This window comes from Triticum aestivum, chromosome 6B, assembly GCF_018294505.1.
Source record: "Triticum aestivum cultivar Chinese Spring chromosome 6B, IWGSC CS RefSeq v2.1, whole genome shotgun sequence".
NCBI classification, from domain to species: Eukaryota; Viridiplantae; Streptophyta; class Magnoliopsida; order Poales; family Poaceae; genus Triticum; species Triticum aestivum.
Genome location: NC_057810.1, coordinates 44,880,750 through 44,899,671, shown reverse-complemented (window position 1 = coordinate 44,899,671; position 18,922 = coordinate 44,880,750). Strand labels below are relative to the sequence as shown.

Here is an 18,922-nt window from a genome sequence, read left to right as displayed (position 1 = left end):
CTATTGGCTGATACGTTCAGTTCTAAGGACAGCTGATTTCAAAACTGAACAATAGAGTTGTATATTTTCTGTATACGGCCTACCATCTAGTCCAAATACTATGGTTGGCTAAAACCAAGCCTCCTCTGGTTTGCAAAAATCAGGGCTTACATGTGTCTAACTTTATGTTCTTATATCATGATTTATGCTAGCAAATGGTTAGAATTTTTACCTCTGCTTAGCATGGTATCAAATCTGCCTAGATTGATCCCAGGCGTCACAACATTACAGGCTATGCTTTATGCAAACCAGAGTTAGGCATTAACAGATGCAAGTTGGCTTTCACTAGATGGTATCTATTTTTCAGCTTTCTAAAATTATATCAAGCTTGTACTGCTGACTTTTGTGCCAAAACTTATTATACCAAATGTGATACTGAACTACATGTATTACTAGTTATATAGATATTTACTGCCCCGAAAACAGATCGCTGAGTCTATCGGCATATTTAATACTCCCTCCGTTCGATAATATAAGCGTGTTTTTGACTCCTACATTAGTGTCAAAAACGCTTTTATATTATGGGTCGGAGGGAGTAGCTCCCAGAGTTTGTTGACTTCTTAACTCCTGTTTTCATGTATGTACGAATGTGCTTCTTAAATCAATATTTTTTAATGATATTTGTTAGCTTATGAGATGACAAAATAATTATATCTTCTTGTCCTCTGCAAAATCCAGTTTCTTCATATATTGTTGTTGATTGATCCACGGTAATGCTTGAGAGACTGAGGTGGTGCTCCGTTGATTCAATAGGTAAACACACAGTTGAGCTATTAAGTGTCAAGATATATGATCTAGGCAACCATTTACATTTTTGTCATCGGCCACTGTGGTTGTCCTGCAAGGTAATCCTCCACTGGTATATTATCAATTCAGCATTCTCATTATCTGTGGAATTTTCGAAATTCTTGGGAATGCACATGCACATCCTCATGACAGTTTTCTTATGTATAATACTAAGCATGTGAAGCCTATGCCTTCAGCTTTTGAAATGCCGAACGCTTGATCAAGTTTAGCTAGTGTAGCGCGCTTGGTCAAGTTCTAGCTAGGGTGCCATCGTCCTCTGCATGAGTTTCCTGTTTGTATTCCTGTTTTCATCCGTTACTAATAAGGATTCAGCACATTTACAACAATCCCAGCCTGTATCTTCTCTTGTGTTTTTTTCTTCTTGAATACGCATAAGCTAGCTATCATTGCATTGATAGAAGGAGTGGGAAGAGGTATAAGGTACCATCACGGGACACGTACACAAGCTGGACGCTAGAGCAGAACACGGGATGCTCAGCCCGAAGGAAAACAAAGGCCTAACTCTCGGAAGCATATTCATTCCTTTGGCTCTTGCCCTACCCCAGAGGCGCGCATCTTCCTGGATAGACTGTATCGGGGGTGAAGCAGAGGGCTGCAGCGAGTTGAAGACATAGCTGTTGTGGTGTTTGTGGATCCACCAGGCAGTGAGGAGGATGGAGGAAAGATCTCGGCAAAGTTCTGCAGGAGCTTCTGAGAAAGAGTACGCCCATCAGTCCGTGAACACCCGTGCTCTGGAGAGGATTTTGTGCCAAATCTGCCACTAGAAGGGGCAGTCAGTGAGTAGGTGTTGCATGTCCTCGGAAGCCTGATCGCGTCGTGCCAGTCGTTCGGCGGTCCACAACAGAGAATTATTTTTCAATTTTTCCTTGCCTGTTATTTTCTCAAGTTAGTAGAAGGGAGAAACTTGGCTATGACCCAAATCAAAGGCAGACAGAAAGGGACCCAAGCATATATGTTGTGTCACAACATGAATGGGAAAAAAACTTATGACCTGGTTCACTCAGATCAATATTTAGATGCGGACCCCCCCCCCCCCCAGCCAAGCTTATTGGGTGGGGAATTTCTGTGGAAGTCGACAACGAGGGAGGTGTTTGATAAGATTTTTAGTACAAATTCCGTCAAAAAAAGATTTTTAGTACAAAGAAGAAGCCCACTAGTACGACGATGAGACTACAGGACTTGTTCCATCGCAATATCTACTCTACGGAATAGTTTACTAGACATACACTTTTAGCTATTCAGAAGAAAAACTTCATATGACTATCCAGAAAAATACATAATAACCTCATTAATCACCAAATCTGAAGATACATGTAGCAATGCGGGTTGGAACATACTAGTGCTGGCAAACATCCTATCAGGAGAATAAATGAAATGTCATATGCATCATTGTACACATCAGGAATTATGTTATATGGATATTGGGAGTAATTGGCCCAATCGGAAATAGAAACAAGAATCCATGTCCTGGTGTCTTCCTTGTACTTCTGAATACACCAATATAAGACAAATCATTCAGAATGTTTCTTGGGACAAGGCTGCAATTTCATCAATGAATTTAGTTGGGAGGCATGCTACCCGACCCATTTTCGAATCTAGAGTAATATGTGGAGCTAGAGCCAGAGAAACTTTCTGATCTTTCAAAACCAGGAAGATTATTCCCGGACCTTGCGCACGACATTCTCTGCCACAAATGACCAGGAGCAGAACCGCTAGGTGGCCTCAAGTGTTGTGAACCTGCAATAACATAGTCAGTTTCAAGCCATTCACTAAACATCCAATGTTGTTGGTGAGGATAAATACCATTGTTGTTTCCATGATCTGTTAAGGGCCTGAAGTATTGTAGTGCAAAATTGGGAGCGTGGTGGGTAATGAAGCCTTGACCTCTTGCACAAGGAGGAAGCTGATGAAAGACGCCTTGACATTCTGGGGCATGAGGATGTAACCCTTGACCTGATAGTCCAATAGGAGGATGCCGAGCATGGAAGTCGTGACCTAGTAGTCCAGGAGGAGGATAAGGAGAATATGAGCCTTGCTCTGCTAGTACCATGGGAGGACGCCGAAAGTATAGGCCATCATCTACTGGTGCGCAAAGAGGATGAACCGGGTATGATTGCTTATCTGAAAGAAGAGAAGGATGATGTCCATGATCAGTAAGTACTAGAGGAGGACATCGAGAGAACAAGACTTCCATGCATGTGGACTAATAGATAATACAAGCTTACCGCATATCACTTCTTGTGATTCCACACGAGTGCCCCTGATTTCTTGTATTGTCGCAGTACTTACCTCTCCCTTGCTTGTGTTTACTGGTGATTTTCGGTCCCGTACAACAAAACCGATTAATGAGTCTTGGTTTGTATCGATTGTTGATGCGCCTTTCCAGAAACCATATTTTGCAAGCACTGTTATTATGTCCTTGTGTCCAGGACATACATAAATATATGAACCATCTTCTGTTGTTGCTAAACCAATTCTTTTGTTCACTTTTAACATCTTTGCAACCTGCATCAGTGTCATAAATAGCTTAAGCGTAATATTCTGAATGTCCATACCTACTAAGGACTAGAAATGAAAAATCAAGTGTCAATTTTACCTGCTTCATTCCCTCTAAGCCATTTTTCGAAGACTCAACATTCAACAACAGGGAAATCACCTAATAGGATATTGGTTGCAAGTTAAAATCAGTTTTGGTTTATTTCTGTGATATTTCAGTAACTATTAAAACTAATGATGAAAGAAAACTGACGCTACAAAACAAATTGTTATCTTGGTATATCAAATACAATTTCAAACTCATGTCAGCACAAAAGTAAATAATCCTAAAACGGGAGAATGTCAAATCATAAGAACAAGGATGAACCATCTATAATGTAAGAAAATGATCTTACCATTATTGACCGGTTTTGAGAGTGACGAAGATCCTTGAGGAATTTTTTAAAAACCGCCCATTTCACTCTTCCTTTGATTTCTATGGTTTTCGGCCAAACAATATCTTGAATTTTTTCCCCACTGCAAAGAGAACACATGGAAATCTATAATCAGAAACAACATGATTCGAACATCCACCATTTACAACAACTAAATATTTGTTTTTCAATCTAAGAAACAAATATAATCCTACTTTATGATTACAGTGGAAAAAATAAATATATTATGTACTTCCTCTGTTTTTATTTAGTTCGCGTATTAGCTTTGGTCAAAATCAAGCTTTGTGAACGTTGACCAAGTTTATAAGAAAAAATATTAACATATACAATAACAAATCAATACCATTAGAATATTATTGAATGTACTTTCACATCATATAGATTTGTTATGGTAAATGTTTATATTGTTTTCTATAAACTTGGTCAAACTTTACGAAGTTTGACTTCAGTCAACTCTAATATGCAGAGTAAATAAAAACGGAGGGAGTACATCACATTATCATTAAATCTGGTCAATTCAAGGCATGCATGTGTTGTCGTGCAAAGACAAATTATATTAGTTCTAACTTGTAAAAAGCAATCAAAGCTCCATACAAAAAGAATAGAATCATATGTAGAGATGTTGAACAAATGAAATGTTTCAATCCCGGAATAATTAACATGTTAATACCCTCTATAATTCATACAATAATATGAAGAAATACTCGTTTTGTTGGAGTTTGACTTGTTTTGACCTCATTGGCCTCTCGCCATCAAATTCTTTTTGGACAATATGCCCCACTAATTAGTACCAATAGAAAATGTATGTGCTTTCCCTCTACTATTATGAAAATTGATGCCTAAAGGACCATCTCACGTCCTACAGTTTAACTTCAAGGCTTCAACACCTATTATGCAAGGAAATGGAGATTTGACTGGATTGAGTAGAAAAACAGTTACATAACTTAGTAACATGGTGCAAACTTCTACCAATCAACATCCTAGTAAGGATATATGTTGGGTTGTGTGTATGTGTGGGGTGTGCATATGGGTTTGGCCCAAAGGCCCACCCTTGCGAATATCTACTCATACTTGTAGGTTATAGTTAAAGAGCAAGGGAGTGTTATAGATTTTTCCCCAAGAGACAACATGGTATAACACCCAGGTTACAACTAAAGCCATTGCTAGCGGCGAGAGGAAAGGTGGTGCTCATGGCTATGGGTGAAGAGATGTTTTGTCGGTAGTGGATCTCTTGGAGTGAGGAGAAAATCGCATGGGAGAAGCTACAACAGAGCCGTAGCCTTTAGCAGATAGGAAATGGTCTGGAGCAGGGGGAGAGAACCACTGCTGGTTGTGGACCAGAGCAGAGAGAAGAGGTGCCTGCGGCCAGGAGTGTGGGGCAGCACAGCAAATTGGCATTGAAGCTTGTGGCGTGCAACCTGGGACCGGGGCCCCTCCTTGTGGGACGTGCAGGAACTGTAGGTCATGGGTGCTCGGGGTAGCAGCAGGAGGCGTACATGTGGCTGCTCAAAATCAAAAGCTCATCCGAGATGATGGCCAATAGTGTGTGCAAGTAGAAGGACCTGCAGGTCTGCGGTGTTGGTCCGTGGTGGTGAAAGGAGAGATTGGTGAGGTATGTACGACTACTATCACTTGGAGGTAGCGGTGTTGGTGTAGTGAGTACTGTAGCAAGAAGCAGAGAAGATGTCTGTTGCCTAAATTTGTTTGTGGGCTGCTGATGCTGCTGTCTTAGAGTGGAGAGAAGTAGATGTTTTTTGCTGGTTGCGGAAAGAAGGCAAAGCGAAACATCTTGTAGGAGGTGTGGCTAGTGTTTGTGACAGGTAACAGTGTGGTGGATTTAGGGCCTTGATGCGCTAGTTGCATTGAACCTGGTTCTAGTTGTTGATTGTTGTTGCTCAAGTAAGCTAAAAGTTAATATCTGATAGAGGAGAAGAGAGGAGGCATAGTCGCTTGCTCTTGGTGCTTTCTAGTGATACTGAACCATGGGGGAAAATCAAAGAATTGAGAAGCTACTTCAAAAAAACACAAAAAGCTCAGAAAATCTCCAACAACGGCCCTATAATAGGGCACAAAAAAGCAGTTGGAGTAAAATTTGGGACACCAAAAAGTGAATTTTAGGGCACCAGACAATGCTCATCAACTATAGCAGCCCTAAAATTGGTGCCCCAAAAATACCGTGGATGTCGTTTTGTGCTTGTCCTATTTTAGGGCACTTGTTGGAGCAGCGTTTTTGGCATAAAGTGATGTAAAACAGCCATTTTATTGTGGTCCCACATGGTCCCCCATTTGGAGCAAATTTTGCGGCAGCAACCAAAGTGTTTTATATTTGTAGCATATGGCCGCTCGCCACCGTCGTTGTTGGGCAAGAATTCGCCGGAAGTGTCATAGAAAGGTTAGTGCCTCTGCGCATACTATTGTGTGTGTTTCCTGGCCAGGACACTGTCGGAGGTGTAGAGGAGGCTCGCGGGAGGAATCGAGTGGAGTTTTGCCGGAATCAACAATCCAGTCGCGCTGGAGTCACTGGAAGGAGGTGAAGGAGACGGGTAGGGGACCTGCAAGCCTCACATCATGGAAGGGGTGTACAGCGAGCGAGCCGATGATGTGCTGACATAGTTCCACATCTGGGCACCATCGTCTTGCTCTGATCGCTCGTGGCGGTTGTGCCCTGTTAAGAAGGAGGAGGTTGCAGGCCGCCATCACTCCTGTGGCACGAGCCTCTCGCCGTGGAGGTCAAGGTGGATAGACACGACGACAAGGTGGAATGGTGGAGTTCATTTATGATTTTTAAATTTTAGGATCTGCTTTTGATCTGTCATTGATGATTTTAAAATTATATATAAAGTTCACAATCGGCTCTTGATCTGTCCTACATGTGCTTGAGTAAGCATGATGCGGTATGTTTTATTCTTCAGATCTGATAGTTGATTACGAAGAGGAAGGGGCCCCTAAAGAATGATGAGACACCCTTTCAGAGGTGGTGTCAATGGCGTTCACTTTATGAGTTAGGAATTCTCTCTTCAGAAGGGGCCCCTAAACAAAGCCATTCAACGGATACATGCTCCAAGCATTAGTAAATTCATTGTGGACCAATTGGTAGTCAGATCATTGTAAGTGGCACAACATACAAGTTCATGTTTATTATTCAATCATTTTCTAAATGGCTGCATACCTTTGTGCATATATGACTAAATGGCATATTGCTTCTTCAGTCTCATTTGAGTATATAAGGCGTGCATGCAATTTTAATAAGGCTCTCTTTTTTCTCTCTCATTTCTTTGTTGTCTTTTGAGACTGGATATTTTTTCACTCATACCCAAGACACTAACAGAAGGAACCCAAGTCAATTTAGTAGCAACTATTGTGCTAATGGTTCAGCGGGATTTTTTTTGCTCAATGTTCCATGATATTGAAGCTATTGTTGTAACAAACTGCAAGATGTTTCAAACATTCTCCTGCACTAGTGCGGTTCAATGAAAGGTGAGCCATGCGGTGGCCGAGATTATCCTCTTGGGATTGACCACCTTCAGATATATTTGTGATAGGGTGGACACCAGGATCACTATCGGTGAGGGTGAAAAGGAGGATAAGAAGTGACACGGATGGGGCGCCATATTGAAATAGAGGATGTAGACATGTGGGAGTCTTGAGCCATGCTTACTGGGCTAGGGGCATGTGATTTTTTTTTCTCCCATTGCAAAGCACAAGAATGTGGCTAGTAGAATTAAATCACATAAGCTTGGGAAATCAAGTCATAGTTTGTCTAACTAAGGGCTTAGGACTCGAGGAATATAATTTAGCTTGTAACAAGATGGTAATGATAGATATTTATCACCCATCTGATGGGGAGTGTTGGTTTTTTTGTGGAGAAATAGAAGGGGGGGGGGGGTTGATTCTATGTGTGGGGTGTGTGTACGGGTTTCTACCAAATTAAAGGCTTACTCTTATGTATATACACTCATACTTGCAGGCTGTAGTTACACAATCCATGATGTTCAAATTAATTTGGTTGTAAATCATATTATGTGTGTATGTATTTTATAGCCATAACTATTTCAAGTAATTCAAAGCAACATGGAAAATGGGATATAAAAGGAAAATGGTGCCTAAGGAAAAAAATCCCTATTTGACCATCACATTAGTGGTTTTTGCACCGAGGGATTATGAGGAAACATTGATTAAGACCATTCTTTATATGACATATCAAATATTGCACATGAACTAATTGTTCTAAAAATCATCATCAGTTTAATACGACCTGCAGCTAATAATGGGCCATCTCCAAAGAAGACTGGAACTAGAAGCCATGTAGTAATAAATTCAAAAGGTTAAAATTGGTTGACACAAACTTAATGTTCACCGTGGTTCAAATATTACTTTATCAGCCGAAATTGACATTTGTCCTAACTCATCAAAATTCACCTACATTAGAGCAAAACACCAATTTGGTAAGCCAAAACACCAACAATTTTACATGTATAGGGTTGTCTGTTATCAAAACAAAATCTACTACTTCTCTAAAGACACAGTGAAAACATTATACTAAATCAATAGTAAGAATGATGTCAAAAAATATCATTTGAAAGCATAACCAAGGTACTTATTTACCCTCTAAAAAAGGCGGGAACAGGCACCGTGGTAGTCTTAAGTCTGATGACACCACCCCCCAGACTTGTACACGCAGACGGAGATACGGAACCAATGACAGACTTCATATCATCATCTGAAAAATGAGATGACAGTACATTAGAAATATAATGTGTTGTTTTACATCCATGTAAATCATGTTACTTTATATATGTAATCCACCTGCAACATTCTATTTTGCAGATAACTGTACATGCCTTAGTTACCTATACAACTTCCCAGAGAAGCATCTGCGAGCTGATGTTGTGTTCCACGATACATATTTTTTGATATTTTATTTTTCTACCATAGATACAAGTTAAGCTGGAGAAGAATCTGTGCTCGGGCCTCGGGTTTTTGTGGGAGAGAGCACTATGCATTCAACAATAAGAATAAATGATTGTGCCTTTCATAAAAAAACAAAAACAAAATAGCGTGCTAAGAGAAATAGGAGCGGCCTCCTCCAGATGCTATACACGCTATTTACAAAGAATGAATTGCAGAAACCACTATATTGGCGTCTAGGTTTGCAGAAAACACTGATTTACAAACTTCTGCCAGAAACCATTGGTTCTGGGTCTAATCTTTTGCAAAAAACAATAGTTGACGGGTTTGCTCATTTGATGATGATTATGACAGATGGAGCCCACCCTTTTCTTATATGGGTAACTGTCCACAATAAACAGGGGTCTTTTTGCAAAAAACACCGCCCCTCTTGATTTTTTTGCCTTAAAAGCATTAACCACCCAGGCCAACAGACCTGGCTAAACAGGCCGGCCCGGCACGGCACGACACGGCATGTGTTAATCGTGCCTGGCCCGGCACGGCCCGTCGTGGCACGTTTGATAGCCGGGTCGGGCCGGGCCGGCCCACGGGCGTTGCTCCATGGCCCAGGCACGACCTGATTAGTAAACTGGCCGGCCCGATGGCCTGTTTAGCATGCCGGGCTGCACATTTTCAGTCTGTTGGGCTGGTTTTAGGCATATTGAGCTATATTTTAGGTATACATATATAAAAAAAATCAGAAAATTATGTAAAAAAATAAATGGGCCTTGCCGTGCCGGTCCGCATGCCCAGGCTCCAGGCCCAGGCACGGCCCAAGGCATGCCGTGTGCCGGCATGCAGCCCATTTAGCCCGTGCCGTGCCGGCGTGCTCGCGGGCTGGCCTGTTTGGCCCGGCCCGTTTGGCCCCAAGCCGCGTGACGCTGCCCCCTGCGCCGGCCCGGGCGTGAGCAGCAGCGGCCGCGCCTCCGCTTCTCCATCCTCTCTCTTCTTGCTTTTCCCGAGCTGGCGGCGCGCATCTCGGCCGGCCGGCCGCGCCTCCACTTCTCCTTCCTCCCTCCTCTCTCTCTTTCCCGAGCCGGCCTCGCGCAGCAGGGGCGAACTTGGGGCCGGCGGCGACCGCGCCTCCCCTTCTCCATCCTCCCTCCTCGCGGTTCCCTCGTGCCCATCCCGTCCCCGCGTCATGGCGGCCACGTGAGCGGACCTCACCGGCGTCAAGCACGACGTGCTGGTCATGGCGGATCCTAACCGCGTGGCCATAGATCCACCGTGGCCCCCGGCGTCCTGGATCCGGTGATCTTTGGCACTAGAGGCCCTGGATCCGATGAACTTTGCGGCTAGACGGCATGCGGCTTCCTCTGGTGGCTCGACCACAGGCTGAGGATGATGGTCTGACGGCTGAGGACGCCGGACCTCTGGTGACCGCAGGCTGAGGGACGAGGTGCGGCCCACAGGCCTGGCCAGCTCCGCCGCCGACTGCCACAACAGCCGCGTGCCTGTGCCTGTGCCCTCCACTCCCGTTCCCGGCGACGGGAACCATTGCCGGCGTGCTGCTGCTCTGCTCGGCTGCTTGGGCAGCCCAAATCTATTTGTGGAGCTGATTGCTTTTTGTTTATTGATTGAAGGGTGTCTCTGCAAAATTTCAGGGACTATTTTGTAAATCTGGAAAATCCCTCATCTAACAATGTCTAACATTGTCTACCGTGAACTGTTATGTCATGTCATGAAATGTGGGACCCACATGTCATAATCATGATTAAAATGCTCGAAGCGATCGATCTGTTTTTTTCTTCTTCTTTTGCAAAAGATTAGGCTAAGAGTGAGTGATTTTTGTCACAAATTCGTAAACCGGAGTTTTCTGCAAACCTAGTGTCAATGTGGTGGTTTTCTTCAATTCACAATGTTTACAAATGGTGTTTTAAAAGAATGCCAGATATGGCCTAAAATTAAATAATAAAGGACTACAAAAAGCTTTAATGTTGCCTAACATCAACAACCCATGAGGCAACAACATAGCAAAAATATACTAATTTAGAATCAAGTGTCACTAGGATCTCCATTCCTAAAGAATAACCTCTCCTTACCGTCCATGGAAGTACTCCATGTAGATAGTTATTTAACAAAGTGACGATTAATCGGGTGCTAGGAGTTAAGATGGATAGCAAACATCACACATACATCACGAATCTGCGAGACCAAAAAAACTTGCCTGGTGCCTCGCTTGTCGGCGCCACAACGGGTTGCGACATCATGCCGCCGCGAACGGGGAAAGACTGCCGGAGAACAGGAGAAGATCAACGAGGAATAGAAGAAGAGGGGGCGAGCATGAGGAAGAAGCCGCCGCCGCCGCCGCCACGCAGGAGCGCTCGGTAGGGCGGAGGACTGGGTATTATACCTATTTGGGCTAGGTCAGGCTTGTGTCTTTGGGCTAATGGGCTGCCCAAAAAAACAACGCGATACAAGCTATCCCGTGCGAAACTTTAGTGGGCATTTCATATTCGGCGCTGCAGGCGCCGATTAAGGGCCAGTTTTCCTAACCAGCGCCTGCAGCGGTGTTAGCTGGGCTGGCCCATTTATCTGTTTTAGTTTGTACTTTTTTCTTCTATTTCCAAAAACGCAAAAGAAGTGCAGCACTGGTGACTTGAACAGGGGACCTGCTGTTTCGAGGTGCAATGCACCAACCACGCCGCCACAATACCTCCTCTATTATTTTTCATCTTTCCCATTCTTATATTACTTCAACTTTTCCCTTCCTTTTTTTCCCTTTTTACTATTTTCTTCTTCCTGGATAGATGAACTTTTTTCTAAAATTTGATGAATTGTTTTTCAAATTCGATGAACTTTTTTCATATTTAATGAACTTTTCAAAAAAAAAACGATGAACTTTCTTTCAAATCCGCTGAATTTTTTCAAAATCGATGAACTTTTTCCCAAATCCGCTGAATTCTTTTCAAATTTGTTGAACTTTTTTCAAAATTGGTGAACTTATTTTCAAAACCGATGAACTTTTTTTAACGCCCCTAGCTAGGCATAAAAGCGAGGATAGATCTAAGTGGTGTCATCTTTGGCACTCAATTCCTCAATAGAGCACTTATTATCTTTAGGGGTTTCTTCCTTTTTAGCAATGATTAAATCTTTAGGCAAGAATTCAAGAACTTCATTTATAGCAAAAGGTTCCTTAATGATCGAGAGACAATTGGGATGAACACTTATTGATTTGAGATCCACATTTCCTTTACTAGAAGATTCACCCTTATTTTTTGGAACATAGATAAATTTGGCAGTTTTGGTAGGAGGATTTGGAGTGTTTTTAACGGAAGAAAACTCCAACCCTAAATTGGCAATGATATCCTCAACTTTACCGATTCTCGTAGAATCTAGATCTATTCTTTCATTAATTATAGGTTCTTTCTCTTTAAAAAAATTCAAAGTAACTCCAACCCTAGATCCATATTGGGTAATTTGATTATGGATGTTTTTATCAAAATTTTCACTCAACTCAACAGTGGCAATTTTGTTTTCAATAATTTCAAGCCTTTGCATCACATGTTCCAAAGTTAAAATAATTCCATTAACCAAAAGAGGTGGTGGGCCAAACAAATCTAACATAGCATTATAAGCATCAAACGTATGGGTACTCAAGAAATCCCCTCCGGCAATGGTATCAAGAATACATCTATTCCAAGGAGTAATGCCTACATAAAAATTGCGAAGAAGAACGGAAGTAGAAAGCTTTCTAGTGGATTTATTTTGAGCATTGCAAATTCTATGCCAAGCATCTTTTAAATTTTCTTCCTCCCTTTGCTTAAAATTGAGAATTTCATGTTCGGGAGTAATAACAAGGATAGGAGGACTAGCCATTATGACAAGGTAAACGATCTAACACACGAGCAAATGGAAAAAGGCAAGCGAAAAAGAGAGAGGAGATTGAGAAAGAGAGGGCGAATAAAACGGCAAGGGTGAAGTGGGGGAGAGGAAAACAAGAGTTAAATGGCAAATAATGTAAATGCGAGGGAGATGAGTTTGTGATGGGTACTTGGTATGTCTTGACTTGAGTGAAGACCTCCCCGGCAACGGCGCCAGAAATCCTTCTTGTTACGTCTTGAGCTTGCGTTGGTTTTCCTTGAAGAGGAAAGGGTGATGCAGCAATAGTAGCGTAAGTATTTCCCTCAGTTTTGAGAACCAAGGTATCAATCCAGTAGGAGGCTCCTCAAAAGTCCCACGCACCTACACAAACAAACAAAGAACTCGCAACCAACACAATAAAGGGGTTGTCAATTCCTTCACGGCCACTTGCGAAAGTGAGATCTGATAGAGATAGTATGATAAGATAAATATATTTTTGGTATTTTATAATATAGATAAGAAAAGTAAAGATGCAAATAAAAGTAGATTGAAACCTTATATTATAAAAAGATAGACCCGGAGGCCATAGGTTTCACTAGTGGCTTCTCTCAAGATAGCATAAGTATTACGGTGGGTGAACAAATTACTGTAGAGCAATTGATAGAAAAGCGAATAATTATGAGATTATCTAGGCATGATCATGTATATAGGCATCACGTCCGCGACAAGTAGACCGACTCCTGCCTGCATCTACTACTATTACTCCACACATCGACCGCTATCCAGCATGCATCTAGAGTATTAAGTTCATAAAGAACAGAGTAACACATTAAGAAAGATGACATGATGTAGAGGGATAAACTCATGCAATATGATATAAACCCCATCTTTTTATCCTCTATGGCAACAATACAATACGTGCCTTGCTTCCCCTACTGTCACTGGGAAAGGACACTGCAAGAATGAACCCAAAGCTAAGCACTTCTCCCATTGCAAGAAAGATTAATCTAGTAGGCCAAACCAAACTGATAATTCAAATAGACTTGCAAAGATAACTTAACTACACATAAAAGAATGCAGAGGAGATCCAAAAATTTCTCATAGATAAACTTGATCATAAACCCACAATTCATCGGATCCCGACAAACACACCACAAAAAGAGTTACATCGAATAGATCTCCAAGAAGATCGAGGAGAACATGGTATTGAGATCCAAAAAGAGAGAAGAAGCCATCTAGCTAATAACTATGGACCCGAAGGTCTGTGGTAAACTACTCACAACTCATCGGAGGGGCTATGGTGTTGATGTAGAAGCCCTCCATGGTCGATTCCCCCTCCGGTGGAACACCGGCGAAGGCTCCAAGATGGGATCTCGCGGATACAGAAGGTTGCGGCGGTGGAATTAGGTTTTCATTGGCTCCCCTGATGTTTTCGGGGTATGTGGGTATATATAGGAGGAAGAAGTATGTCGATGGCCGTCTAAGGGGCCCACTAGATAGGGGGGCGCGCCCTCCACCCTCGTGGCCGCCTCGGCTGCTTCTTGACTTGCACTCCAAGTCCTCATGATCATGTTTGTTCCAAAAATCATGCTCCCGGAGGTTTCATTCCGTTTGGACTCCGTCTGATATTCCTTTTCTTCGAAACACTGAAATAGGCAAAAAACAGCAATACGGGCTGGGCCTCCGGTTAGTAGGTTAGTCCCAAAAATGATATAGATGTGTAAAGTAAAGCCCATAAACATTCAAAACGGGTAATATAATAGCATGGAACAATAAAAAATTATAGATACGTTGGAGACGTACCAAACTGCGACACTATTTTTTCGTTGAAAAAGCCATAATCATCAAGTCTGAAAGTAGGAAACAGTATGTGGTATTTACTGCTCCAAAAGCACCAAAAATGCATTAACTATTTGTGTTGGATATGAAAATACTCCAGAAAAGATTGTAATCTATAATTGAGATTTATGGGGTTATAAGTTGTGGTTGACATTAGCATTGTCACTAGATAGAGAGATCGGTGCCAAACTACTATAAAAGAAGGAAGCCAAGGATCGAAGCTAATTAATGTTGTTGCTTTCCAATTACTTATGTATGTTTGTGTTTTTTCACTGTATTCTGATATGTTTGAGCCTATCAATAGCTCTGCTTGACTATTTAGTACAAGAAGATGTAAAAGGAGTACTACTACCATATAGTGTTGCAATCTTTCCAAATATATAACCATGAAAGTGGACAGGCAAACCGCAGACTCGATAAAATCAAAATTAACACATACCATCCTGCCAATTCTAAACTATAAGATTGCTAGCCAACTTGGCTCCAGGAGGCTCCCTCGATTTTCTGCTTTCTCAGCCATCAGATGGTGGTCAAAACAGTCTTCTCTGTGTTCCGGGGCATTAGATCTTTGTGTCTAGTTATCAGCTCGCGGTAGTTTTGGAGGGCCATTGACCTATGGGCTCAGCCTCGCCCGCGATTTGCTAGGTCGGTCATTTCAGGGTGCGCGAGCGCTCTCTCCTTATGTGTCCCATGCTTGACGCTACGTTTTCTATGCCCACGTCTCGCTTGTTAATTAGATATAGGAAAGAGAGAGATGGACTCATGCGTATACACCCGCACAACACACACTCATACGCCCCCCCCGCACTATGATAGGTGGGTTGCATAGGCTTCTGGTCCCACAGTCCAGTGGATGGGCTTATTTTTGTTTTCGTCTGTTGTCTGGGGTTGTACAGGAGACAAGGTGGGCTCATGGGTACGCACCCGCCTCATGCACACACACCCGCCCCGCATACTGTGACTGGTAGGCTGCGTTGGCTTCTGGTCCCACACGTCGATGTGTAGGACTATTTCATTCTGGCTTCGACGCAGATATAGGAGAGAGGGAGAGGCGACGGTGTGGGCGGCTTGTCCCTTCCTTCCACGCTCTCTGCCCCGCTGAGAACGTGCAATGCATTAAAGCTTTAATTCATAGGCCTCGTCGGAATTGAACCTCAACCTTCAGATCCCTGAAATTGATACCATGTATTCCGTAATCCCGGTCTTATTTCGACATTTGACCAGTTTAGTGAGGAGCAACGAGCAGAAAAAACCAATGAACTAATCGCACTATGGGAATACATGTCGGTGGTGACCAGGAAGATTGTTCAAGGAACATGCCTCCACCGACCGCACCATTTGCGCCGAGAACAACTACGGTGTCAGTAGCACATCTCCACGAACAGCGGACGAGGACGAGCATGTGGGCACCGGTGGCCGGTGACCGGAGCACGTCCTACCGCGGCGCCCACTCCCTACAACCCCACACTCGCGCATGGCCGCCTTGATTGAACCTGTCCGGCAGCCGTATCAGCTCGTTTGCGGTCACCAATACCGGGTCATACCACCCAGAGGAACTGCACGCCGCTGTCGGCGATGATCGATGCAACGCCGTCTCCACCAGGGCCCGCGGCGACTTGCACGCCAGGCCACCAAAGGTCATGTACGCCACCGATACCGTAGGCTGCATCTAGCCACTCCAAGTGGCTCCGGTTCTGCCGCAGTAGGCTGCTGGCGGCGGCAGCGAGCCGATGTCACCCTTGCGCATGTAGATGTCTTGCGCGGGGTCGTGTTTCCCAGTCCAAGACAGGCCCGTCGGGTTCACACCGGGCCGCGTAGTTGCTTCGCAATCTCGGGGAGAGGAAGTTGCCTTCTGTGACACACTGCCACCACTGATGCTGTATTATGAGATTGGGATAGATGATACATATGCACTTGTGCCAATGTAGTTAGCCATAGTAACAAATGACCCGATCGGGAATGCTTTTTTCCCCGTGTGCCAAACTGATCCAGGGTTGAGATTGACCGGGATATGTGAGAATAGGGTATTGATTTCAGGGATTGAGAAGTTAGGGTTTGATTACAATGAAATATATGAATTCAAGGTTTATAATTGTTGGAAATATGCCCTAGAGGCAATAATAAAAGGGTTATTATTATATTTCCTTGTTCATGATAATTGTCTTTTATTCATGCTATAACTGTATTATCCGGAAATCATAATACACGTGTGAATACATAGACCATAACATGTCCCTAGTGAGCCTCTAGTTGACTAGCCCGTTGGTCAACAGATAGTCATGGTTTCCTGACTATGGACATTAGATGTCATTGACAACGGGATCACGTCATTAGGAGAATGACGTGATGGACAAGGCCCAATCCTAAGCATAGCACAAGATCGTGTAGTTCATTTTGCTAGAGCTTTTTCCAATGTCAAGTATCTCTTCCTTAGACCATGAGATCGGGTAACTCCCGGATACCGTAGGAGTGCTTTGGGTGTACCAAACGTCACAACGTAACTGGGTGACTATAAAGGTGCACTACAGGTATCTCCGAAAGTGTCTGTTGGGTTGACACGGATCGAGACTGGGATTTGTCACTCCGTATGACGGAGAGGTATCTCTGGGCCCACTCGGTAATGCATCATCATAATGAGCTCAAGGTGACCAAGTGTTTGGTCATGGGATCATGCATTACGGTACGAGTAAAGTGACTTGCCGGTAACGAGACTGAACGAGGTATTGGGATACCGACGATCGAGTCTCGGGCATGTAATGTACCGATTGACAAAGGGAATAGTATACGGGGTTGCTTGAATCCTCGACATCGTGGTTCATCCGATGACATCATCGAGGAGCATGTGGGAGCCAACATGGGTATCCAGATCCCGCTGTTGGTTATTGCCCGAGAGCCGTCTCGGTCATGTCTGCGTGTCTCCCGAACCCGTAGGTTCTACACACTTAAGGTTCGGTGATGCTAGGGTTATTAGGAAGACTTGTATGCGACTACCGAATGTTGTTTGGAGTCCCGGATGAGATCCCGGACGTCAAGAGGAGTTCCGGAAGGGTCCGGAGGTAAAGATTTATATATGGGAAGTTGTCAAACGAACACCGGAAAGTTTCGGGGTCATGCCGGTATTGTACCGGGACCACCGGAGGGGTTCCGGGGGTCCACCGGGAGGGGCCACCCCTCCCGGGGGGCCACATGGGATGCGTGGGGATAGCAGCCAGCCCCTGGTGGGCTGGGCGCGCCCCCCTTGGGCCCATGCGCCTAGGGCTGGGGGAAACCCTAAGGGGGCCGCACCCCCCTTGCTTGGGGGGCAAGCCACCCCTCCCTGGTCGCCGCCCCCCCTCTAGATCTCATCTAGAGGGGCCGGCCCCCCTTGCCCCTTCCCCTATAAATAGAGGGGTGAAGGTAGGGCAGCCGCACCCAAGCCAAGGCGCAACCCTCCCCTCCCCAACACCTCTCCTCCTCCGTAGTGTGCTCGGCGAAGCCCTGTCGGAGTACTGCTTCTCCACCATCATCACGCCGTCGTGCTGCCGGTGGAGCTGTCTTCCTCAACCTCTCCTTCCTCCTTGCTGGATCAAGACGGAGGAGACGTTGCCCGTACCGTACGTGTGTTGAACGCGGAGGTGCTGTCCGTTCAGCACTTGGTCATCGGTGATCTGAATCACGTCGAGTACGACTCCATCATCACCGCTCCCTCGAACGCTTCCGTACGCGATCTACAAGTGGTATGTAGATGAAAACTCACTCCCTTGACTCGTTGCTTAGATGAACTCATAGATGGATCTTGGTGAAACCGTAGGAAATTTTTAATTTTCTGCAACGTTCCCCAACAGTGGCATCATGAGCTAGGTTTATGCGTAGTTTTCTATTGCACGAGTAGAACACAATTTCGTTGTGGGCATAGATCTTGTCAACTTGCTTGCCGCTACTAGTCTTATCTTGCTTCAGCGGTATTGTGGGATGAAGCGGCCCGGACCAACCTTACACGTACGCTTACGTGAGACCGGTTCCACCGACTAACATGCACTAGTTGCATAAGGTGGCTGGCGGGTGTCTGTCTCTCCCACTTTAGTTGAAGTGGATTCGATGAAAGGGGTCCTTATGAAGGGTAAATAGAAGTTGACAAGATCATGTTGTGGTTATTCGTAGGTAAGACAACGTTCTTGCTAGAACCCAATTGCAGCCACGTAAAAGATGCAACAACAATTAGAGGATGTCTAACTTGTTTTTGCAGCAATTGTCATGTGATGTGATATGGCCAGAAATTGTGATGAATGATGAATGATATATTGTGATGTATGAGATCATGTTCTTGTAATAGGAATCACGACTTGCATGTCGATGAGTATGACAACCGGCAGGAGCCATAGGAGTTGTCTTTATTTTTGTATGACCTGCGTGTCATTGAAGAACGCCATGTAAACTACTTTACTTTATTGCTAAACGCGTTAGTCATAGAAGTAGAAGTAGTCGTTGGCGTGACAACTTCATGAAGACATGATGATGGAGATCATGATGATGGAGATCATGGTGTCATGCCGGTGACAAGATGATCATGGAGCCCC

At 44.1% G+C, this 18,922-nt stretch overlaps 1 protein-coding gene across 1 annotated transcript; it reads right to left on the bottom strand.

Annotated features, from left to right (window-relative positions):
* Positions 1 to 2,129: 2,129 nt before the first annotated feature.
* Positions 2,130 to 16,008, bottom strand: LOC123138752 (uncharacterized). Its single transcript, XM_044558649.1, has 7 exons — positions 15,901 to 16,008; positions 9,508 to 10,313; positions 3,738 to 3,858; positions 3,443 to 3,502; positions 3,072 to 3,351; positions 2,650 to 2,967; positions 2,130 to 2,583 (listed from the first exon to the last, which is right to left on the bottom strand). Exons 1-7 carry the CDS (start codon positions 16,006 to 16,008, stop codon positions 2,405 to 2,407), a joined length of 1,872 nt encoding a protein of 623 aa, XP_044414584.1. The 3' UTR covers positions 2,130 to 2,404.
* Positions 16,009 to 18,922: the final 2,914 nt, after the last annotated feature.

Excerpts from the sequence above, each read along its gene's own strand:
- LOC123138752 (XM_044558649.1), bottom strand. The coding sequence starts at position 16,008 with ATGACCTTTGGTGGCCTGGCGTGCAAGTCGCCGCGGGCCCTGGTGGAG. Across the intron at positions 3,503-3,737 it reads CTCAAAACCGGTCAATAATG|GTGATTTCCCTGTTGTTGAA; the intron begins GTAAGATCATTT and ends ATATCCTATTAG. Across the intron at positions 2,968-3,071 it reads ATCACAAGAAGTGATATGCG|ATAAGCAATCATACCCGGTT; the intron begins GTAAGCTTGTAT and ends CTCTTCTTTCAG.